Here is a 25,645-nt window from a genome sequence, read left to right as displayed (position 1 = left end):
GACCAGCCTGGTCTACATAGTGAGTCCAGGCAGGTTGGGACTAGGGATATCTGTTTTAAAAAAAAAAGTTGTGGAAGGTGCATCTGTATCTCAGGAGGTAATCAGTGTGCGACCATCTAGGCTAGGGCAGAGGAAGAGTAGAGTAATAGGTAGAAGACCAGAAGCAGAGAGGTTGTAAAAGCTCAATATTTCCCCTGGGAAATGCCCAGTACTAGGGGACACATCTGCAATTGAATCTCTATAACTAAAGCTCATGGAACATAGCAGAAAAAGGGGTGGAGAGAGGGCTAACGCACCCCTCAAGTCACAGCAGTGAGGCTTCCATGTACATCAGAGTGTGATACACACAGAAGGCCACAACTGGCCAAGTTTGGAGAATAAGAGACTGTAGAGTGTAGGATGGGACTCCCATATGGAACCTCACCCACCCACAGCTCAGGGACCATTGCAGAAGAGGAGGCAGAAAGATTGTAAGGGCCAGGGCTGGTTCATGAACACAGGGAAGTGGAGGCCTCCAGACCACTAGAGGTTTGCTCACACGAGCCTGTAGCAGCAGTGGCATCAAGCACGGGAACCCATGTCAGCTCAATTAAATAAGGGCCCAAAGGGGAGGTGAGAAAAAGGTGGCAGGCCGGCAATGGATTGAGAACTATTTGAGACTGACAGCTGCTGGGTGAGGGAGAGTATGACTTGCATTACAACCACTGATGGGCTGACTAGACTCCAGTGGATGCATTTACACTGCCAGACATTTGGGTATAAACACCTGAATGAATAGGACTCAGCATGTATAGCATAGTCCATGGGTTCAGTTGGGGGATACAGGGAGGCACAGATGAGGGAGGGAGGTCTGGATTTGAGTGGAAATGTATGAAATTATAAAAGCTCAATAAAAAATTATTTAAAAAATAACTATTTAAAATCATTCTGTACCCAAGTGAGTAGTAGAAGAGCATTATTGGGGGCTTTTTAAGAAGATGGTCTGGGGCTAAAGCGATGGCTGAATGGTTAAGATCACTGGCTGCTCTTGCAGAGGACTCCAGTTGGATCCCCAGCACCCACATGGCAGCTAACAACCCTCTGCAACTCCAGTTCCAGGGGATCCAACACCCTCTTCTGACCTCCATGGGCACCGCACGACATGGGTGCACTTACATACATGCAGGTAATACACACAAAATAAAATTAAATAAAATATTTTTTAAAAAGATGGAATTTGGATACACAGGGGAAGGTAGGATGATTTACAGGCTACTGGGGAAAGGCAGACGATTTACAGGCTACTGGGGAAAGGCAGACACTTCCTAATAGCAATCAGTTTCATGCATCTCTCGTGTATTATGCCGCTATTTTAACTGAATCTCCTTTTTCCTCTGCTCTGTGGTTTTACTCTTTCCATTGTCCCTCCTTCCTTCCTGATTTCCCAAGGTTCCTTCTTTTCTCATTTCTGTTCTGTTTCAGGAGTTTCTTTTGTTCATTCTTTTTTGGGTAGGCCTGCTAGTCACAAACCTTTATGTCTGAACACATCTTGATTTCTCCTCATTCTTACAGAATATTTTTACTGAACAAAGAATTCTGGGATGCCAATTCTTTCCACACTTGGAAATCGTTGTTCATTTTATCCTGGAATTTGATTTTTTTATGAAAAATTCACTCTTCCTATTTTTCCCTGCAGATAAGGTAGCATTTCTCTCTTGCCGCTTTTAAATATTTGCTTTGTTTTAAAAAACTTATGTGTCTTGGAATGGATTTCTTTGGGGTTGTTATGTTGGAGATTTGCTCCCCTTCTTGAAATTTATTACTCTATCTTCAAGTTTACTGATTCTTTCTTCTGTCCTTTCCATTCTGCTGTTGAGCCATCCATTGACCTTTTAATTTCAGTTATTGTATTTTTCAGTTCTTGTATTTCCATTCTGTTCTTTAGTTTTTTTTATTTCTCTCATCAATCTTTCTGTTGCTCTGCTTAGATATTCTGTTTTTCATTTTATTCCAAGAGTAGTCCTATTTGCTTATGGAAGTAATTTTATGATGGCTGCTTTAAAATTTGGAAGGGAAGGAATGGCTGCTTCTTTACAGCCAGGCAAAGGAGGAAGAAACCAGGTTCCTCACTCAGTCTTTGCTAACAGGGTTGGAAGTAAGCCTTCAGTCTTATCTATGGAGTCTAGTTAAAATAGAGCAGTTATTGTCCAGAAGGTCTTTGTTGTTGCTGCTGCTGTTTCATTCAGCTTTCCTTTCCCTTGGTCCTATGACTACAGAGAAACAGGCTTTTCTTGAGACAGACTATTTTAGTGTTCCTGGGTTATATCTATTCCAACACCCATTCGGGGTTATATGAGACAAAAAGAAAGCTCAAAGAACTCACCACTGTGTCACTCTCTAGGCAAAGGGCTTCCTAGTCTATCTGCCATTCTCTCTCCAACTTTTAGAATCCTTTTTCTGATTATTTTATAATGACAGGGCTTACAAATGGGCTTGACGGGAATAGAAAGAAATGCAACCACTCCGTCTCATTCAGAACAATAAATCTATGGTTGCTTTTATGGTAGCAATTTTCTTGGGTAAACTGGGTAGGTATAATTTCCCAACCTTCATGTGTATCTAAAAGCAAGTGTGCACAAATTAGAAACTCATATACAGAGTCACACTATCTCTTCCAGAGGATATGTTTCCAGGGACGTGGCAACCAGTGAGCCATATGTTGTTTATTTGTTCCTCCCTTGCCAACTCTGGCTTTATTGATAATGGCACTTCTGTGTTTCATAGCAGCCCGTGTGCCTCAGCTGTGACAGCTTGCTTCCTTACTGTTCAGTATTTGTCTAAGTGAGGTTGATTCTCTGTTCTTTTCCCCATCTGTTACAGAGAAATAATACCCCATGATTCTATAGTTGTAGCCATGTCATCCTTCCTCCCTCTTGTCCTCTGTACCTCCATATCTCCTCACTTGGACTGTCCCCTTTACCTGAACTCTAGCTGAATTACCTGAGCAATTGTCTAAGCCATCTGCTATGCATTTGCACGGCACTTGGTATATATATCTTTTTTTCTGATTCAATACCATACTATTTTATTGGAGTCTAGCATACCTACATAGTAAGTGTGCTGAATGACCAAATGATTCCAAGATGAATTGGTCAAAGTGTCCAAACATAAGCACTTTGGCTGGTGAACTGCCTAGGCTTTCAACCAAACAGCTATATCTGAGGGGTTTTGTTAGAGAATATTCCTACAGATCATGTTCGTGATATATTAAGTCCATCTCTAGCTCCTCTTCCCAGCACAATCACAGCAGTCAGATAAAATTGAGGAGTTCATTAGGGAAATATGTGAGGCATAGGTACCCCAAGTGACAGAAAGAAAACCGAAAATGTCCCTTCAAGCCAACTGGGGACCTGGCTTTGACCTCCCCAAAACAAGAAACTGGTGGGTTAGTAAAAACTTTTTCTGGCAGCTACGCTGCCAGGGCATGAGCGTCTCAGCCAGGACAGGCCCCTACTTCCCACCATGGATGGGAAGAAGACAGATTGTGGACAGAATCAGTGCAGAGGCAATGGGAGCTGGAGAGAAAGTCAGAGAGAGAGCATGAGAGGTGGATGGGACCTTAATAGAGTCCCAGCCTTTTGGCTCTGTGCACCTCCAACACATTGACAAGTAGTTTCGTAAAATGTTACTAAAAAGGGAAAATTCCTAATGTTGTTTTGGAGGTCCTCTGGACTTCTCCCCCATGCCACATCACATCTCGGATGAACTTGGCAGAGCCCAAAGACCACTTCTGAAAAAAGAAAAACAAGAAGCCCTGTTTCTCTTTAAGGAGAGGAGGAGGAGCAGAAAGCTGCTGGGCCTTTCCCACGTGGCCTGTGTTCTGTACAGCAACTTTCCAGCAACAGGGTGGCACAGTTCTAGGTGAGTGTCTCACCTTTTGTCACCTGTGCTTCAGTGTACTCTATTCTCCATTCCAGGGCTGTCAATTTCTCGTTTAGCATTGCAAACCTTGAACGACAAGACATATTGAACAAGTTGAGAAAGTCTGAGATTTTCTTGTTGCTGCTGGTGATGATCTCTATGTACTCCAGGTTCTGCCCAGTCCTGATGAATCTCCAGCTACACCAGATCCTCTTGTCCCACCATGGCATGGCAGCTGCCTAGGGAAGAGCAAGTATGCAGGTGCCCCGACCTGCACAGGCTGCCAATGCCCTGGTGTATATATCTTTTATGTTTGCTTTTAGCACTGCTGGTGTCCTCACACCCCAATACAAGACCTAACAGAGTTTGCACTCGCCCAACTGCAAAGCAGGTGAGAGGAGACTAATTTAAGTCATATCGCCTATAAGATATAAAAACTTCAAATGCAAACCCAGTCAGTGGTCTTTCCAGTTCCTTTTTATTTCCTTTCCTGTTTTGTCAAAATAACACAATCATCTGGATATTTAAAAACATCTTCACTTGCTCTCCAAGGTGCATTCCACATTCCTTTCTTTTCTCCTGCCTCCCTGGTCACTCCCACACAGCTTCTGTTAGTTACTCCCCTTCCTCCTGAACTCTCTTTTTCGGGGCCAAGCTTCCTTGGTGTCCCCAGTCTTATAACTTTGAATATCACCTACATGTTAATGATCTCCAAATTTATAGCTGCAGCTCAGACCTAGCTCCCAAACTCCAGAGTCATGCATTGCTTATCTCCAGTTGAATGTCTACTAGACATGGAAAACTCAACAGGTCTGAACGCCTCTTTTCCTCTACACCTTCTCCAGCATAACAGACGGTCCTATGACCCTTCTAACTCCCAGTCTAAAATCCTTAGGATCACATTAACCTGTTCCCTTCATAGTCCCACTTTCAACTCATGGGCAGAGCCTATCCAACATGTATCCTAGCACTGCTCACACCTTCCCAGCTGCCACCTGATCCAAGCCAGCAACATCTTCACCTGATGATCGGAACAGCCTCCTACCAGACCTCTCTTCCTCCTCCATTATCCTGCTCTCCACAACTCTTTCTCAACATTATAAACATTGTGATACTTTTAAAACATAAGTCAAGGGGGCTGGAGGAATGGCTCAGCAGTTACAGCGCTTACTGCCATATCAGAGGACCAGAGTTCAGATCCCAGCACCCTTCTCAAGCAGCTCACACATGCTTGTTACTCTGGCTCCAATGGATTCAATACCCTTTCTGGCCTCCATGGGCACTACACATTTGTGTGCATGCATGCATACATAAATAAATAAATAAATAAATAAAATAATATATGATAAATCTTAAAATAATGAAAATTAAAATGTAAGCCATGTGATCCCTCTGCTCAAAACCCTTTAGTGGCACTCCATCTCAGAGTAAACCCTAAGGCCCTTATGAGAGATGCTAAGTCCCTACCTGATCTGACCTGTTTTTCCATGTGACTTCCTCTTACTCTTTTCCTTATTCACTTAGCCACAGTAGCCTCCTCAAGCAATCCACATGCCCACACAAAGGCCTCTGTACTGGCTATTCCTTTTGCTGAGCATTCTTATTCTATATGTATGCCTCTTCACAGAACTCACTTTCCTAATGAATGGTATCTTCACCATACTATGTAATATTACAATCTTCTCCACCCACACTAGCACCCCCAATCTCTTACTGAGTGCTGCTTGTTTTTCTACTTTGTCTTGTTTCTTCCATAACTTGCATCATTTTCAAACATAAAGTGTAATTTATTTTGTCATTATGCTTATGGGGCATCTATTTCTGCTGTTAGAAAATAAGCTCTCGGAAAGCAAAAGCATCCTGCTTTGCTCACTAATGAATCCAAAGGACTGAGCTGTTTCCTGAGCACTCAGTAAATATATGTTGAATGCAGAAATTCAGTTCATTATAATACATCCACTTTCAAAAATATTATCTAGAAATCCAATTGTTTAAAAAAAAACAGGAGACCGTGTAGCAAATAAATTTAAAAGGAATTATGAAACCAAGATCATGGCACTAAAATGCTGAAATTCATATTTTACTTAAAGGAGAAATACTCAGGGGGCAAAACACACACGTTCATATTATTCATATAGCTCTAATAAACTTGGTTACCTGGATTCTAAGTCCAAAGGATTAGCAACAACATATTATATTTGTACAAGAGAAGACACAAGAAACTTAAAGGGCAACCAGCAAAGAGCAACAGCTTCTGAGCAGCAGGGAACAGACACAGAAGCAGAACACAAGCAGACAGAACTAAAAATAAAGAACGCAAGCACTGGGGGCATTCGATACTAAAACAGATGATCCACAAACTTCAAAGTCACGATAGTATAACAGGGAATACTGATTTACATTCAAGATAGGGAGCCTGAACTCTTAAGAGAAAATCCATACAGTTTGGAAAAAGCCGTATGAAAGATCATTTAAGCATTTCTACTAGAATTATTAAATAATGTTAACCAATGATTTAGAAGACAAACCTTCTGTACATTTCCGAGTAACTGAAGACTGCAAATAACTATAGTCAGGCCTTCAACTGTTCATTCATCGCTGTGTGTGCCAAATAAACTTATGCCCCAAAGAGCACATTCTGACCTACTTTGAGACTCCAGCAGGTTTTCAGAACTTTATGTCACTTGAGATTCTTGTGAGCTACAACAAAGTATAGAAAAATCCTTGATCAGCACAATGCCTGGGAAATGGTATATCCAAGCAGGTGCTTTAGGGCTGGGCTGAGGGGTTGGTTTAGAATGCATACATCAACAAGATGGAACTTGAAAGGGCAATCAAGCTTGTCCTATAACTTGCACCCTGACCTTCTTGGGGTTAAGAGTTTCACAGCTATAGTAAATTCTTTTTTAATATTTTATTTATTATTGTTATTTTATGTGTATGAGTGTATTGCCTGCATGTGTGTAAGTGCATCCATGTTGTGCAGTACCCACGAGGTCAGAAGAAGGTGTTGGATTCCCCTGGAACTGGAGTTACTGACAGTTGTTAGCTACCATGTATGTGCTGGGAAATGAACCTGGGCTCTCTGCAAGAGCAGCCAGTGCTCTTAACTACTGAGCCCTCTCTCCAGGAATTCTTTATTAGAAATACAATCATTTCTGAATGAAATAGCCCATTAAACTCCTTAACACATTGGCTCAGATTACTTTGTTAATGGCTAGGAAATTTAGAACACTAAGACTCTAAATAAATAGATACAAGGTAGGCTGACCCTACAATCTCGAGTCCACTTCCAGGGGGGTGGGGCCCAATGTGCCTGCCTTACTTTTCTAATAATTAAGAAACTGGTCTACAAGAGAGGTAGGAGGCAGGAAGAAATGTCAACCCAAGGTATCTGGACAGAAGAGGGGACTGGAATCAATCAACTAAGGACACCTTAGTACACCAATCATGATGAAAGCTCCTTATAGGTCCCCCAGAATCCATCCATGGTGGAAAGGGTATTGCAAAGGGTAAGAATTGGGGTAGGCTGTAATTCTGCCAACCACAGGTATCTGCAGGGTCCTAAGGGAATTCAAAGAAACCAACAAAATGAGATGAGTGAGTCAAGGGCTGCAGGAACCGGGACGAGGAAGACACAGAGCACCTTTCCATTTTGCTTATAGTCATTCCTAAACTGGGATTTAGGAACAAAATTCTTAAATGTTAAAGTTATTTCTAAACTTGCTGGGCATGGTGGTACATGCCTTTAATACCAGCACTCAGGAGGCAGAGGCAGGCAGATCTCTGTGAAACTGAGATCAGCCTGGTCTATAATAATGAGTTCCAGGCCAACAGGGGCTACAGTGAGACCCTGTCTCAAAATAAACAAGCAAAAAGTTCTAAATGATCTACTGAATGTCTTGTCCTAATAAATACTTTCTACCAAACAACACTTGAAATGTCATCAGCTGTCAACAATGCCTACAAAGATAAATGAGAGCTATGAACTGGGGTCAGATCTAAGATATATCTGTTTATTGATTTAAAAAATAGTTGTTATTGGGGCTGGAGAGATGGCTTAGCGGTTAAGAGCACTGACTGCTCTTGCAGAGGACCCGGGTTCAATTCCCAGCACCCACATGGTGGCTACAAACCGTCCTTAACTCCAGTTCCAGGGGAATCTGAAGCCCTCTTCTGACATCCGCGGCATTGCATGACACGGGTGCACTCACATACACGCAGACAATACACTCATACACATAAAATAAAAATAATAAATGTTTTTTAAATAGTTGTGATTGACAGGAGAGGGGTAGGAGTGGCTCTGAAGGCTTAACAGAGGGAGTCTTGCAGAGACAGAACACCTCTATATCTGGGTTATGGTGGTACACAAGTACACACAAATGATAAAATTACAGAGAAGTGCATATACATGTGAAGCATGCACACGTGCACGAATCTGTGTAAAACCTGAAAAACCTCTGGGTTAGGCTGATGTACATTCCCTTGTCTAACATTGTATAATATAACTGTATTAGTTACTTTTCTGTTTCTGTGATAAAACACCATGACCAAGACAACTTATAGAAGAAAGAGTTCATTGGGTTTACAGTTCCAGGGATAAGAGTCCACCATGGTGAAGGGGCATGGCAGGAGGCAGCTGGAACAGAAAGATGAGCACTCACATCTTCAAGCAGGCACAGGAAGTAGAGAGACAGACTGGAAGTGGGCAAGCTATATGCTCTCAAAACCCACCCCGCGGTGCCACGCCACTTCCAGGAAGGTGGTACCTCCTAAACCTCCACAAACAGCACCTGTGACTGGGGAAAAAGTGTTCAAATACTTGGAACCTATGGCAGACATTCATTTAAACCATCACAACAGTCATGTGAGATGTTACTATTAGGAGTGAAGGTTGCATGGGACACCTACACCCCTGTGCATGTTTTCACAACTTCTTACAAATCTGTAATTATTTCTAAATAAGAATATTTTAAGATAATTTAAAAATAATTGTTCCTAGTTCTGTTTGCCATTTCTTCTTGTTACTTTTTTTTTTTTAAGACGGGGTCACAGCTTTCATAGGTGTCCTTATTTATAAAATGGGGGTTATGGCAGCTATCATACTACCTCCATGAAAAATAAATCTTAAATCTCTTTACACATTAAATAACTTTAGTTCTATAGCTAGCTCTCTATCCTAAGGGAGTACAAATTTAAAATTCAAGAAAAACACAAGATTATTGATTTATAGCAGCAACAGTCATTTTCAAATGTCTTAATTTCTGAAAATAAGGAAAAAAATATGATCTTTATGACTTCAATCAGTAAAAATTACAAAAATTTAAGCTGGGCGTAGTGGCACATGACTTTAATCCCTGCACTGGGTAGACAGAGGCAGGCAGATCTCTGTGAGACTGAGACCAAGCTGGTCCACATCATGAGTTCTAAGCCAGCTGGGTCTACAGGGAAACCCATTCTCAAAACAATTTTTTTAAAAAATTATAGAAAGTTTAGTAGCTTAGGAAATTATCTTCCTATAATGTTCATTTTAAATAAAGGTGCAGAGCACAAGCTGAAACACATTCAGACCAAAAATACTGCAGAGAAGGATGGTAAAAATGTACGGCCAGTTATCCCTGGTAATAAGGTTTCTAGAAATACTAATTATAACCCAGAAATTCTTTAATTTGACCCAAATTAAAAGATAGTTTAAAGCATAGTCTGTAAGTTTTCAAAGCTAGTATCATTTTTTCCATCTGCAAAGGAGAAAGATGTCACTCCAGGTTAATTGTTAATAATTTCAGAAAGTAGCTAGAATGGGGGTGGGGCACTACACCATCCTGAAACACCACCCCCCCCCCCCCCCCCGACCCAAGGGAGGATAGAAAAACATGGTAATGGCAACTGGGTGACTGGTAAGCACTTCAGTGGCACACTGTCTCCACTACCTGTCACAGTAAGATCATGGGCTTAAAAACAAAAGTTTTCCTCTTCTATAATTTCCCTTATTACCAATTTTTCATATTTTTAGAACTCTTTTTAATTCCTCTAAGGTTGATATCATGAGATAAACTCTCATCAATGAAGTTTCTCCTATATAATGATAGAAATAAGCAGAAGGCAGTACATGAAATCAATTGTATGTGTCGTCAGTGCCAACTGAAAAGAAATAGATTTAAATGCCCCTCTTCCATTCATAGAGGCAGTCTTCTGTGGAAGAATCTTACCGTAGCAGATAAAAATCAATAGAAAATGAATAAATAAAAGAAAAGCAAGGTAAGTTCAACTAAAATGAAAAGAAGAAAAGCTCTTTTATAGGTGACTGTTCAGCATTTGGAATCATTCCTTGCTGTTTTTTACTCTGTTGCTGTTCACTCTCCCTTTCACCAATGGCTATGCATTCCCTCAAAGTGACAGTAATATATGCATATATTTAAATTATTATATTTAAATTGTTTTAAGATGGATTTATTGTCTTTATTTTATGTGTATGAGTGTTTTCCCTGCATGTAAATGCACCACATGTATGCAGTGTCAATGGAGGCCAGAAGAGGGCATCAGATTCCCTAGAACTGTACTTATAAACTTGTTAGCTGTCATGTGGGTGCTGGGAACTAAACCTGGGTCCTCTGCAAGAGCAGCCAGTACTCTTAACAACTGAGTCATTTCTCCAGCTCCTACTGAAATTATTTTGATTTTTCAATTTGGCTTTATTATCTTTCAGACAACCCAAAATAACAGCATTGTCAAGTAGTGCCTATTTTTATTTCTGTGCACTCCTCTAAGGAGCAATGAGCTTGCCTATGTCTCCTGGGGATTCCTAAGGTTAGAACTTCTGATAAGAGAGACAAACAATATATCAATCCTCTAAGCCCACAGGGTTTTTTAAAATTAAATTTACTTTGACATCCAGAACCTGTTGAATGCTATTGAAGTCTAAAATGAGTCTCAGAAGTTGTTAAGATAAATATCCGACAAAGTGCTGAAAAGGTAGGAAGCAAAGTGGTAAGAGAGATAACATAAAATTCAATTGAGGGGAAGATAAGATGCATTCCCAAACTGATAATGTGCAGTTGCCAGAGGTGAAAGCACAAGATCATATTCTGCTCACATTCTATCAGCTGGGCTCCCAGACTGGCTATGCTTCAACATCTGCCTCACACAGAAAGCTGCCTTCTATGAGTCCCTGGATATCTTCTGCAACTGCATTCTGCTGCATCAAGAGAGAGCTCCCTTATCTGTGCTCTAATGTTCTGAATAATTAAACAGGGATTCCTGATCTAAGTTTTTAAAATTATTTTACATAAATAAGATATAAAACCTGGCTAGTAGACAGATAGGTATAACTCTACAAGTTCGATCTTCAAATACCATCAGGGAATGAGTCTGATGTACACAGTTGCCCTGATACCATACTGAAAAAGAGACTCATGATTCCCAAGTGGACTTCAATTTTTAATATAAAAAAAAGTAAAACAGATAAATATAAAATGTTACTATATCATGATGAGGAAAATATGCTAAGAGCCCAATCAAAAATGTTATGAAAAGACCAGTGGTATAATAATAACAGGAAAAAAAATGCTTAGTACAGGGAACAAACCCTTCAAATAAGAAATTATCAGGATTATGAGACCATTTCCTCATTTTGGACTTCAACCTGAAGCCTAAGGGAACATTGAAATATAAAATGTTACTATATCATGATGAGGAAAATATGCTAAGAGCCCAATCAAAAATGTTATGAAAAGACCAGTGGTATAATAATAACAGGAAAAAAAATGCTTAGTACAGGGAACAAACCCTTCAAATAAGAAATTATCAGGATTATGAGACCATTTCCTCATTTTGGACTTCAACCTGAAGCCTAAGGGAACATTGAGTCCACATAGACACTAAATTCACCCTGATGAAACTAAGTTGGCTGAATACGAAAACCCAGAGTTCATCCATAGGCAGGAGCAACAACAGCATCCACGGCCAAGGCACACCCACAGTATCTCTGCAAGTGCATCCTAGTGTTCCCACTTCTTTTGATCTGAATGGTACTCAGCAGTTCTCTAAGAGTAGCTTTCTTTTTCCTGAAAACTTACTATAATGGAAAATTAAGCTGGGCAGAGTGGAGCACTCTTATAATCCCAGGATTCAAGAGGCTGAGGCAGGGGGACTGTGAGTTCAAGTCCAATATAGGGTATACTGTAAGACCCTGTCCAAAGACATAAAAAGAGGGAAGAGTAGAAGGGAGGAAAGTGAGAGAGGGAAGGCTGGAGGGAGGAAAAGGTAAAACAAACAGTATTTTTCATATCTTTAAATAATAATATTTAAAAGATAGGCCAAGGCAGGTGAGATTGCCACCAAGCCTAATGACCTGAGTTCAATCCCCAGGATCCACATGGTGGAAGAAAAGAACAGATTCCTGCAAGTTGTCCTCTGACCTCCACACATACACCACGACATGTATGGCACACACACACACACACACACACACACACACACACACACAATCAATCAATCAATCAATCAATCAATGTAATTTTTTAAAGATAACACAAAATTCCAAAGGGCTTTTATTTATCCATTTTATGAAATTACCACCATCTATTATAGCAACAAAAGTAATAAACACAGTATGGGTATTTTTCCAAAGTCAAGTCCTGTTTACAAACAAAAGACGGTACCATTTTTTATTTATTATTTTTATTTTATGTGCATGCACATATTGCCTGCATATAGGTAAGTGCACCTGTGTCGTGGTGCAGAGGACAGAAGAGGTTGTTGGATCCCCTGGAACTGGAGTTACGGACAGTTGTTAGCTGCCATGTGGATGCTGGGTCATCTGCAAGAATAATTAGTCAGTGTTCTTAACCACTAAGCCATCTCTCCAGCCCCAATGGCACCATGTTTATTCAGCCTGTGTCCTCAACATAGGCATGCCCCCACACACACACACACTCTCTCTCTAAAATATCTCATCTATCCATTTGGAAACGCCTGGGTTTAAATTCAATTCAGGTAATTCTCAGTTCATTTAAGGTTTGGGATTTTTTTAGGATTTCCTTTCATTTTTATTTTATGTGTATGAGTGTTTTGCCTGTATGTATGCATGAGCACCAAGTGTATACAGTGCCCATGGAGACCAGAAAAGGGCATAAGAATCTCTGTAACTGGAGTTATAAGTGGCTGTAGGCCACATGTAAGTGCTGGGAACTAAACCCGGCTCCTCTGCCACCCTCTTTCAAAGAACAATGCCCTGAGTCTCTTCCTCTTTTCTCTGCTTTATTTTCCGTCATTCTTATCCTTACCAGGCACGGCAGTATACATGTCTAGACATGCTAATACTTCTATAGCTCTGTATGTCTACTGGACAACACACAGCAACTATGTGAGGTGGTAAATATGTTAGTTATCTTGATTGTGGCAAATTTTCATAATGTACACATATATCAAAACATCAAGTTTTACTTCTTAAACATATACAATTGTCATTGGACAACTATACCTCAATAAACATGAAAAAATTCAATGTCTGCCCAAACATCCAGAAAGAAATTAATTCTTTCATTTGGAGGTTAACAGAATTAAATTTTCAATTAATGTTAAGAATACAATTATTGTTTCAAGTTATTTTTGCTTCCCATCAGCACCCTTTCCTATTGTTTTCAGTATTTTAATTATTAAGTCTTTTCTACAGGCTTTTAAAATTGTTCTTTCTTTTAATCAAAAAAGAAAAGATCTTTAACTTTTGGCCAACTTACATGCAATATTTTTATACAGCAAGTCATTGTATTTGACAGGCTTATATTTTACAACTGATTTTAGTCAATAAAGATTCATTAGAAGACTGTCTCTCACAACTAAGCATTTTAAGGCCTGTCAGTACAATTAGCACAAGTTCCTTGGTTGCCATGCTTACAGTTCCAGGGGCCATGCCTTGTTGCATAACCTGTGAATTTCTGACTACCATCTGCCATGTGTTAGACTAACAGCAATATTCCTCTTGAGAATACACCCTCGCCAACACATCCTCACAGAGAAGAGCTGGACCCCCATTAAGGCGCATATTGCTGTTTGGCTGACATAAAGGGATACGATCTGGCTGACTGCAAAGTTGCATTGTTCTTCGGCTAATTGATAACACAGAACAACAGCAAACTGAGGTATTGCTGGGAAAATATTCTTCCAAGTCATTGCAACTGATTCTTAATCATGATTAATGGCTCAGATGTGGAAATAAACAGCATGTATGGAGAATTTTTCTGAAAGAGAAGTAATATATTTATTCCTAAACTATCCTAAAACCTATCCTTGGTTTAAGTCAGGCCATCAGAAAGTTATGTATTTTATTAGTCACCTAGAAAAATTATTCTTCCTTAATGTCCTGTAATGTTACACTACACTGAGACTTATGAAACCCACTGCTGACTTCACCAGTGAGAAGTTATGTGAATATGGCTCACCACATTGCAAAGTACCTCCTCCATGAAGTGAGAGGTCAGCAGGTACCGGTATCTGCTTGATTAATTATTCTACCCTAGCATAAACTATTTTAGCTTGTAAATACTGAATAATAATTTCTTCTTTGTGCTGGTCACAAGTAATATAGCTTAATGTCTATATTATTAAAGAATAAAGGTAGTAATTTAAGTTTACACTGTAAGAAGCCGGGAAAGACAAAGTTAACTCCAGAGTAAGGATAAAAGAGGAAAAATAATGAGTAGATATCAGTGTTTTCTCACGAAGAATTAACTAAAAGTCGGTGCTTTTAAAAGATTAGCAAGAGTAAGGAGCTCCTAGCAAGAATGATTAAGAAAGAGAACAGCTATAAATACCAACATGAGATAAGAAAGTGATCGTTACTACTGTCAAGATCAATCTTCATTGTCAAGTCAGCTGGATTTGGATTCACCAAGGAGACACATGTCTGGGTGTGTCTGTGAGGTAGTTTCCAGAGAGGATTAACTTGGGAAGGAAGACTCACCCTAAATGTAGGTGGCACTATCTCATGAGCAGGAGAGTGCCAGGCTGAGCACAAAGGGCAAAAGGACTGAGCCACCCTTCATCTCCCCTTGCTTCCTGACCCAGGTGCACGTAACTAGTGGTCTCACTCTCCTGCTGCCATCCACCTCCTGTCATGATGGACTGTATCCTCTTGAACTGTGAGCCAAAACAAATCCTTCCTGTAAGTGACTACTTGTCACAGTGACAAGAACAGTAACTAAATAATCATAAAGGACATTAAAAGGATAATACAGAAGTACTATGCCAATAAATTTGTTAAGTTGGATAAAATGAATGACCTCCTTGAAAGAACTTATCAACACTGCAACCAGAACAGAAATCTGAATAGCCCTGTATTTATTATAAAGATTGACTTTATCATAAAAATAATCATCCTACAAATAAAACAGCTGACCCAAACAATAAACAACATTTTTAAAAGAAAAACTTTAATAAAGTTCTTTTAAAATTAGAGGGGGGAAAGAAAATAGGGGAAAATGTGAAGCCAGAATAATTATGATACTAAAACCTGAAAAAATATTACAAGAGCCTCCCATCCCTCCTTGATATATATAAAAATAGCATTAAGAAGATATTTAAAAGTTGGACACAATGTATTAAAATTACATTATGACAAAGTTGTATTTCAAGAAGGAAATGTTGACTTAATATTCAAAAATCAGCCAAATGTGGTAGCTCACACTTGTAATCCCAGTACTTGGAAGGGTGAGGTAGGAGGATGACTGTGGGGCTGAAGGCCCCCTGGAGGTCCAGGAGTACCTAGGTTACAGAGTAAGATCTTATTTTAATAATAATAATAAATCCACCAAAATTAATTCTCTACATTTATAAAGAGAAGCAGAAATTCATACAGTCATCTTAATTTAAGAAGAGGAAGTTTGCTTTAAAAATGAAAGAAAAAAAGGGGCAGGAGAAATGGCTTATCAGTTAAGAGCACTTACTGCTCTTCCAAAGGACCCAGGTTCGGTTCCCTGCACCTACATGGTGGCTAACACCCATCCTTAACTCCAGTTCCAGGGGGTCTGGTCTCTGTGGGCACCTTACATGGTACACATACATACATGCAGACAAACCATTCATACACATAAAATAAAAATGAATAAAATCTTTTTTATTTTAATGAAAGAAAGAAAAGGGGGATATGAGAAAGAAGGAATAGAGACTTACAACTAAAATTTCATGGAAAAACATAAACTCTTTCCCTAAGACAAGAACTTAAACAAAGGGCCAGGCACATGCCTGTAATCCCAGCACTTAGGAGGTAGAAGCACACAGATCTCTGTGAGTTCAAAGTCAGCCTGGTCTACATAGTGAGTTCCAGGCCAGGCAAGGTTACACAGTAAGACCCTGTCTATAAATAAATAAATAAACAAATAACTCTCTTCTTCACCCTTGTCCTAGAAGTTCTAGCTAGTGAAATAAGGCAAGAAAAATAAGGCAAGAAAAAAAAGACCTAAAAATAAAAAAAAGAATAAGTGAAACTGACATTATTCACAGTGTAGTCTACATTAAAAATTTTTATATATGAGTCGAAGCTAAGGTCTTCGTAGTCTGTGTATTTGTAGCATCAATAGTATATAGGGGCTGGAGAGATAGCTTAGCGGTTAAGAGCACTGACTGCTCTTGCAGAGGACCCAGGTTCAATTCCCAGCACTCACATGGTGGCTAACAACCATCCGTAACACCAGTTCCAGGGGAATCTGACACCTTCTTCTGACCTCCACAGGCATTGTATGACACAGGTGCACTAACATACATGCAGGCAATACATTTACACATAAAACAAAAATAAAAAAATAAGCTAATATTAAAGCAGAAGACCCAGGTTCGAATCCCAGCACCCACATGGCAGCTGACAACTGTTTATAACTCCAGTCCCAGGGGATCTGACAGGCTCTTCTGACCTCCACGGGCATTGCACGACACAGGTGCACTTACCTACACGCAGGCAATACATGCATACACATAAAATTTTTTTAATAAATAAAAAAACTTAAAAATTAAAAAAATTTAAAAATGTATATAGTAACTACTAGAGCTTAATAACTTGACAAAAATTATACTACTAATACAACCAAAACTGAGATTTGAACCTCTACACTCTAAATATATACCGTACACTTTCTCAACTTAGAGATAATCACGCATCTGCCCACAAACCCCAACACAGCTATCACTGTAAGTATTGGCAGTCTCATTTGAAGATTCAAGAACAGAGGTACAGAAAAATTAAGGACTTGGTTCACACAGCTAGGGATTGGGCTGATGGAATTTGAATCCAGATCTGGCTAAGTCTAAAGAAACTTGAATATGTCATATTTCCAGATTGGAAGAAGAAAACAAGGAGACCCAGATGATAAGGCCTTGCAATAAAGCAGGAGAATATAAAGGCTAAGGGAAGGGTTTGACTGGTTAGACGTCAAAGACTTGAAAACAACAGAATCATGATGTCATTAATAACACAGAAAAGAAGGAAAACAATGGGAGCAGGGGTTGAGAGAGGCGAAAGCTATAGACACATCAGCCTGTTAGATCAGAGGTAGTTTTCACAGCAGATGATAGAAAAACCTAACAGGGTTTCTAGAAATAGGGTATCTTTTTCTTCACAAAACAGAAAATCTGCAGACACAGAACAGCTGAGCAAGGTCAGGCCTGGGCCTCCATTTCTCTTGGTCTTTCCATCTGGATTATAAGATGGCTGCCACAGGCCTGGCGGTTCTAGACAGAAAGAAGAAAAGCTATCAAATACCTCCATCTTTCATCAGGAAAGCAAAAGCCATCCTGGAAATTCCCAGTACATTTCTGCTATATCACTCTGGCCAGAACTGGTTCACAAGGACACCTGGAATTGAGGAAAACGGAGAAAATCAGCAGTCTGTTTTTCTAGCTTCTGTGGCAGTGGACAGTGAAAGAAAGCAGTATCTGACCCCAAAGTATCAATGTGATATTCACCTTAGTCTATCCAGTGGAGAACAAAATGGACCTGGTCTACAAGATGTGCCCAAGGACACCAAGTTTAAGTCACCTTCATAGTTAAAGCTGAAGAAATGGACACATGCTCCAAGAAAGGGCTTGACTGAAGAGAAAAGAGGAGCCTCCTGCTTTGTTTTACTTTTTAGCAGGAGACAAAAGTGCTGTCCAGAGAGGCAGCTAAGTCAACACCACCAGCTGGGAACTGTGCAGCCCCCACCCAGGCCAGGCTGCTGTTTTCCTTCAGCTGTGTGGCTGTTTCTCTGTCATCCATCCTCAACACCCAGTTATTTCCACCTTCTTCCTCTCAGCATCCTTAGGCCAGAGTCTCCTTTCTCTTCATTCTCCGGGAACTGAAAAGATAGAGGGGCAGCTCTCTTCTTTGCCTCTCTTTAGGATGTACCTGGTGACTTTAAATCTGCTGGTCTACATAGTGAGTTCCAGGCCATCCAGTGCCAGGAGATTAAGCTGGCTCTAAGGAAGGGCTATGGAACCATTTAAGCCAGGGGAATTCAGACAAATGGGAGTTACTAGTCTCACTATCACTGAAGGAGCTAGAAATTTACTTAGAAACCCAAGGAAAACAGGAGGCTATATTTGCTTTGCTGGACACCACTTTTCCATGGAAGATTCAGCCTCCCAGGCTAGGGTAGGGGACAGGCAGCACGACCATGGATATCCTGGGCCAGCTGCCCCTTTCATAGGCTCACTGATCTTTGGGCATAACAATCCTCCATGCCCCCTCTCAGGGAATCAGAGCTGGCAACACCTTCCTAAAATCCTATTGCAAGTAAAATCAGAGCCATGGAATTACCCTGATTATATACTGGACCGTGTCATCCTCTAATTGTTCCATATATACACAGTATATTTTGAGGTCACAGTGAGATGTCCCCTAAGAAGCTGCAAAGTTTCTTTAAGAAATAGGGAGAAGGAGAGAGGGAAGGAGGGAGGGAGGGATTGATCTAGAAATATCTGGACTGAACATAGTTATTTGGATTCCAATAAAAACGAGCTGCTAAAAAAGAAAGCTCTGATACTGATGGAGAAAATCTGAACACTGGCTAAATATTTGAATGTATTAGAGAACTAATGTCAATTTTTAATGTATGGTAATGGTATTATTTTCTTTATATAAAGAATCCTTATCTTTTTGGGCTATCTACTGAAATATTTAAAGATGAACTACTACATGGGGTCTGCTTCAAAACAACCCAGAGGTGCAGAGCCAGGGAGATGGCTTTGGGGTAAAATGCTTGCCCACACGAGCCTGATGGCCTGAACTCAGATTCTCCAGAACCAAGATAAAAAAGCAGGATTAGGTAGCATGCATCTGGAATCTCAGCACTGCTGTAGTGAGATGGGAGGTGCAGACAGGAGACTCTCCCAAAAGCTCACAGGCCAGCTAGCCTTGAGTACACAGTGTGGTGGAGGAAACAAGAGAAACCTGCTTAAACAAAGTAGAAAGTGAGAACCAATTCCTGAAAGTTGTCTTCTGACCTACATACACATGTTGAAACACATGTGCTCCTGGGTGAGCTCAAGCATGTACACACACATCATCATCGTCGTCATCATCATAATATACACACAAAAAGTAAATAATTAATCCTGGGGGTAGAGGAGGATGAATGGGCATAAAAATAGAACATCTGTGAGTTTATTATGGTTGTGGATAGGAAAGGATGATACAAGAAAATCATACATTAATTTTCTTTATGGATTTTGGAAATTTTCCATAATAAAAATGGGTTGAATTTTTAAAACAGTTGATTAAAATAGTTATGAAATATATTTTTTCTCCTTCCCCACCCCAAATCAGGATTTGCATCAGTCAAGAACCAGAAGGAGCAGCAGAGACAGCAGAAGACAAATCCTACATACACCTTTCCCATGAAGACCCTGTCACAGACCTGGAAGGGCATCCTGTCCCTGAGGAGATAGACGTGGCCATCTACCTAGAAGATGTGACAGCCACTCTGTCCTGAAGCATTCCCAGAACTACCTTGTAATTGGAATTCAATTCCCAGTTCTGTGTCTCTAGGAAAAGAATGCCCTCCACATGCAGGCTGGAGATGTAAGCACTGGCCTCCTGGCAGCTTTGTTTCTCTTTGGCAATGTGAGAGATGCACTTCTGCTAACAACTCGATTCCCCACTCAGCTGGCCTCTGCAAAGAATACATTAGCCAAAGGATGAGAGTGTCCACTTGTCCGGTGGTACAGATTTTATTGTCAAATTAATGACTTGGCTTGTCTTTAAGGTCTTGAGAGTCTGGTGCCTGCCTGTGCAACTGTCCCTGAAAGACACATGAGTCCTCAATGTGCTGACAAGTCAAGATTCCCGGAGTACAAGGCCAGCCATGATCCCTGGAGAAAGTGCCATGGGAACGCCACCCCTGAGGTCCTGCAGGGCCAGGTCCCCCAGGGCCAGGATTCTGCTCCGTGTGCTGCTTTGATCTTTTCCATCCCCCAGGGTGAGACCATGTCTGATGCTTCTTTGATATCTGAGTCATCTTCTCGCACCATGTGTCCTACAAAGTATTTTAGTTTTAGCAAATGTGTTCCTTGATTTCTTTCAGTCTCATTGAACCACATCAAAATAGCTAACATACCATCTATATGGGGGTAAGTCATATGGGAACGAATCATCCCAGAAGAGTTTGTAAATGCAATATGAATACTTTTAAAAAATTCCTCAACTGCCTTCAAAAGATGACAACCTTTTGATACATTCTGCCACCCTTAACTTCATTTTCTGCTTTAGCCTGTGACATGGTAGTCCTGGGATAAATTGATCAACTGAACACTGCCCCCTCCCTGCAAGCTTTGTAGAACTTCTAATGAAAAGACAACAACCAAACACTGTGAATCCATTCCTAAAAGATGACATCATCTCCAGTGGCTTCACTATCACACTCTTCCCCGGCATCTCTCATCTAGACTAAGGGATGGAAAACGTTTGCCATAAAGCTTCACACAGTAAATATTTAAGCCCTATGGGCCACAGGCCTCCTTGCAGACACTCAGCTTTGCCATGGCAACGTGACAGCAGCCAGGACAGCAGTCACAGACAATATGTAACAAATAAGTGTAGCTGTGTTTCAATAAAACTATTTATGAACACTGAATTTGAATCTCGCATAAATTTCATGGGCCATGAAATACTACTCTTATTTATTTTCCAACCAATCAAGAATTTTAAAACCATTCTTAACAGGCAACTGCCAAACTAGTCCACAGGCCACAGTTTGCTGATTTCTGCTCTATCATGATTAATACAGGCAAAGATTCACCAAACACATGTGAATGCATATGGTCCTTGTTCCTTGGTAACACTCCCTTATCAACCATGAGAGTCATGACCTACAAATAGTTCTTCAGTCCACAGAAAACCAACTTATAACCTTTGGAGAAGAGGTAGGAGAGATGACTCAGGGGTTAAGAGCATTGACTACTCTTGCAGAGGACCCCAGTTCTGTTCCCAGGACCCACTGAAACCACAGTTTCAGTTCCAGGAAATCTGATGCCCTCCGCTGGCCTCTGTGAGTCTGCACACATGTGCTACAGTTGCATACATGCAGGCAAAACACTCATACACATAAAATAAAAATAAATAAATCAAAAAATTAACTGAAAAACATTTGAAGAAAATATATGCAATAAAACGGACATCACACTAAAAAAGTGACATTTTACTATATTAGTCCCAAATAGTAGGAATTACATAATTTGTTTCTAGTTAACCAAGTGTTCAAATAAGACTATATACATGAGAGCCATAAGAAAATGGTAAACTTGCTTTGCATTAACGATGAGTCCATTGACACTTTTCTCAGTGTTGATTTATACATCCAAATGTTTCCAACTATCCGATTTTAGATTAGGATTTGTAGACTCTCATCTCAGTCACCACTGTCCACAACCATAAATGATTGACACATAAACCCACAACAGGTTTTGGGGCTGGAGAGATGGCTTAGTAGTTAAGAGCACTGTCTGGTGTTTCAGAGGACCCAGTTTCAATTCCCAGCGCCCACATGGTGGCTAACAACTGGCCATAACTCCAGTTCCAGGGGCTCCAATTCCCTCTTCTGATCTCTGTGGGCACTGCATGCCCTGGTTGCACCTACACACATGCAAGCAAAACACTCATACACACAAAATAAAAATAATAAAATATTTGTTTACAAAAACCATAACAAGTTTTGCATTTCCTTTCTCTAACCCAATATACACACCTACATATTTTAAATTCCCTTCTTCACATGCAAGTTCAGTTAGTATTGTCCCAACTATGACAGCTTTGCAGACAAGCCAAGCACACACTTCTTGGTTTGCTCACTTTAATTTTTATTATATACTTTTTTACTCAAATAGACTCTTCTGTTTCTGCTCTTTTCTTTTTTAATATTTTATTATTTTTATTCCATTATGTGTATGAGTGTATTGCCTGCATGTATGTAAGTGCACCCATGTTGTGCACTGCCCACAGAGTCAGACAAGAGCATCAAATTCCCTGGAACTGGAGTTACAGGTGGTCATTAGCCACCATGTGGGTGCTGGGAACTGAACCTGGGTCTTCTGCAAGAGGTGCTTTTAACCACTGACTGAGCCATCTCTCCAGCCCCTTCTTTTTTTAAAAAAAAAATTTGTGCATATGTATGTGGTATATACATGTGTGTGTGCATGCATGTAGAAGTCAGAGGTTGATGCTGTGTCTTCCTGGACCACTCTCCACTTTATTTCATGGGACAGGGTCTCTCACTGAATCAAGAGCTCATGGATTTGGCTAGATTGGCTGGCCAGGGAACTGCAGAGATACCCCAGCACTGAGGTCCAGATGCTTGCTGCCATGCCACACTTTTTACATGGGTGCTGGGGATCTAAACTCAGGTCTCCCTGTTTGCACAATAGGTGCTTTACCAACTGAGCCATCTCCCCAAGCTCTCCTGCTTCCTATTCTATTTCCAATCCAAGGGCTTCTCATTTCTCTAGCTGTCTGTACGCCTGGTCACTTGAATCATGCATCTATTTGAACTTTGTTTCTCAGCTGAACTTCTTGTGCTTCCATATGAAAGATCCTGGCATCATATCACCAATTCTTGTGCACAGGAGTTCACTGTGCCATTCCTTCCTTTCTTGCATGTACTTGGAAATGTCCATGAAAAAAGGTTTATAAAATAGAGCACACCTTCCAGTAGTCTAGATTTGGTCACAAGAGGAATTTATGATGGGGAGGAAAGGAAATTTCTGTGACACCTCTGTGTGCCTTTGATCAAGTTACTCCTCTGTCTAGCCTTCCCTCCCTATTCTCTGCCTGGTAAAATGTCCCTCAACCTCTGATGTCCAGGATTGATAACTGTCTCCTCTGCATTCCCAAAGCACTTCACACCATCTCTGTTAAAACATTTATCATTGTGCTGCAGTTATGTTTACTCAGATACCCCACCACCCAGTCCCCAGCCCCTCAAGCCAATAAGCAATTCTCATTTTCGTTGCATCCCAGTGTCTAGTGCTTGGAAGAGGGTATTAACACTGCATCTCTCAGACACATTAAGGGCAGTGTCCCCATGAAGGAGGGATGACAAGGGGCTTCTCAGCCAATTTCCATCTACACTCTCAACCTTCATTCTCTCTTAAAAAATAGACTACATAAAAAATGCAACTTCAAAATATGCCTCCCCACCCTCTTGCAATGAGACAGGCCCTCCTAAACTGTTCTCCATAGGAATTCTGGCATCAAGGCCGCAGAACAGGAAAGGGGGTCCGTCTTCGCGCTATGAAATACAATGCTTGCACAGCACTGCCCAGCTTTCAAAGCCCCTGCATCTTGTTCCCCCTCTTCCATTTGTCCTCTCATCCCTGGGAGGTAAGCTTGAGACAGTCCTATCCTCATTTTTCAAACACTCTGGAAGGAATAGTGACAAGCCCAAGATAAGAACTGGTGACAGCTCTAGGCCTAAAATCCTCAACTTATTGATCTGTCCACTCACCTATGCTTCACTAACGCTAGACTTAGCATGAGTAGATTTTTTTATCCTAGTAGATTTTCCCCATTGTGAATGGCGGTATTAAATTGTAGCGCCATGCTCTGAAAATCCAATCCAGATGCAATCATTTAGGCAAATATACATTATGAAAAGACATCACATATACCCCACTCCTGTTAGTACCGGTCTATGACTTTACCATAAGCACTTATTGACTAAAGGGTTTCCAATGAATTACTGACTGTTCAAAAATGATATGCTATGCATTTCTGCAAAGTATGCTATTTACCATCTAAAATTATCACTCATGGAGAAGCACTACTATTTATAGGTTAAGTGCAAGCTCTTGATTGTCTCTTGTTTTATAATTCACTTTTCCTAAAGTATTAAATTGAGATTACTTATCACATTAGCAGGCTCTCCTCTTAAATATGCCCTTAGTTCCTCTACATAATTCTGTTTGACTTAACCATCACTTGGATTGTCTTACTAGTTACTGTATGTAATTCTTCTAATATTAGTACACATCATTTCAGGCATAAGTAGGGCAATGCCTGCCAAAAAAGAATCTTGCTACTGTGTGGCTAATTGAAAGTCAAGATTATTTCTCATATGAAGTTATTCAAATGAGTTACATTTAGCTTTTCTCAAATTACTTAATATTTTTCATCCACAGTCTATAATAGAAGAATATGCATCACATGACACACTTAAGATTCTCAAGTTTGATCTGGTTATGACTCTGTTAATTGAAAATTGCTCAATATGGCAGAGCACAAAATATTTCACACAAATGCAAACGAGATGTCATGCAGATAGCTGCAAGATGTGAATCATTGCCTTCTGCACCAAACTCGAGGCAGTTCACCTTGCAAAATTCTTGCATGTTTCTTTTAAAGTTCAGATGCATCGCCTTTTTCCTCAGGGTAATAAACTATAATTACTAACATACTGTGTAATGTTTACTATTAAATTTTCAGTCTGGACAAACAGAAAATTATGCTGTCAGAGCCTGGAAACAACTGCAATCAGTTGCCCCACACAGCATCTTTCTGGGGGAGCTGTGGAGAGTTAACTCGCTCTATGGTTTAAATTCATTTTTTTGAGTAAGGGTCTTTTCTAGAGAAGCAGAAATTGAGTCGAAAGCAGCCTCTGCGTGACCATCTTAACAGACCTTGAGCGAGCAACCAAGGGGAGTAGAGAGCTGGGAATTTCAGCAACGGACCTGACAGCTCCACTGCATCCCTCACACTTTGTTTTCAGGAACAACAACAACAAAAAGGTTACTCTGCACCTGCCTGAACCCCCGCCCCTCCTCGAAACTTAGATGACATTCACCCCTGACTGTCTGGGTACCCGGAAGTTGGCACAGATGCATTCTCCCTGCACCGTGATGGGGAGAGAAAATAACCCCCGACCCAGGAGCGGAGCGCGGAGTCGCGGCGGGGCGGAGGGGGCTGGGGACTGGCTGGCGCCCCGCGCCCCGCCGCGCTGCGTTCTCCCCGCCACGTGGAACGCTCTCCCGCAGGTGGCACCCCACGAGCCGCGGGGCCCGGGTAGCTCTCAGCAGGGCGCGTCCCGGCCCCTTCCCCAGCTCAGGGACCTCGGCCTGCCGTGGTGTGGCGCCCCGGTCGTCACCCCGACCCCGGGTACCTCTTATCCAGGCAGGCGATCCACTCGGCGGAGGAGGAAGCATGGGCGACGTGCGCAGCGACCATGTTGGGCAGCGGCGCGGCGGCCCCGGCTGCGGCCACCTCCTGCGCTCCCGCCGCCCGCGCCCG

At 41.0% G+C, this 25,645-nt stretch overlaps 1 protein-coding gene and 1 pseudogene across 2 annotated transcripts in view; both read right to left on the bottom strand.

The window, feature by feature from the left end:
- Rapgef4 (Rap guanine nucleotide exchange factor 4) overlaps window positions 1-25,639 on the bottom strand; it is a 362,806-nt gene extending 337,167 nt beyond the window's left edge. For both annotated transcript variants that reach the window (XM_008855271.1, XM_008855272.1), the window contains exon 1: window positions 25,518-25,639. In XM_008855271.1, the coding sequence (XP_008853493.1) occupies window positions 25,518-25,582 (65 nt within the window). In that variant the 5' untranslated portion in view covers window positions 25,583-25,639. The remainder of the gene's footprint in view (window positions 1-25,517) is intronic.
- LOC103751743 lies at window positions 3,897-4,125 on the bottom strand (annotated as a pseudogene).
- Window positions 25,640-25,645: the final 6 nt, after the last annotated feature.

The sequence above is a fragment of the Nannospalax galili genome, unplaced genomic scaffold (genome assembly GCF_000622305.1).
Source record: "Nannospalax galili isolate Female #2095 unplaced genomic scaffold, S.galili_v1.0 scaffold346, whole genome shotgun sequence".
NCBI lineage: Eukaryota > Metazoa > Chordata > Mammalia > Rodentia > Spalacidae > Nannospalax > Nannospalax galili.
The sequence above is the reverse complement of the archived record's forward strand: the minus strand, read 5'-3'. Positions and strand labels throughout refer to the sequence as shown.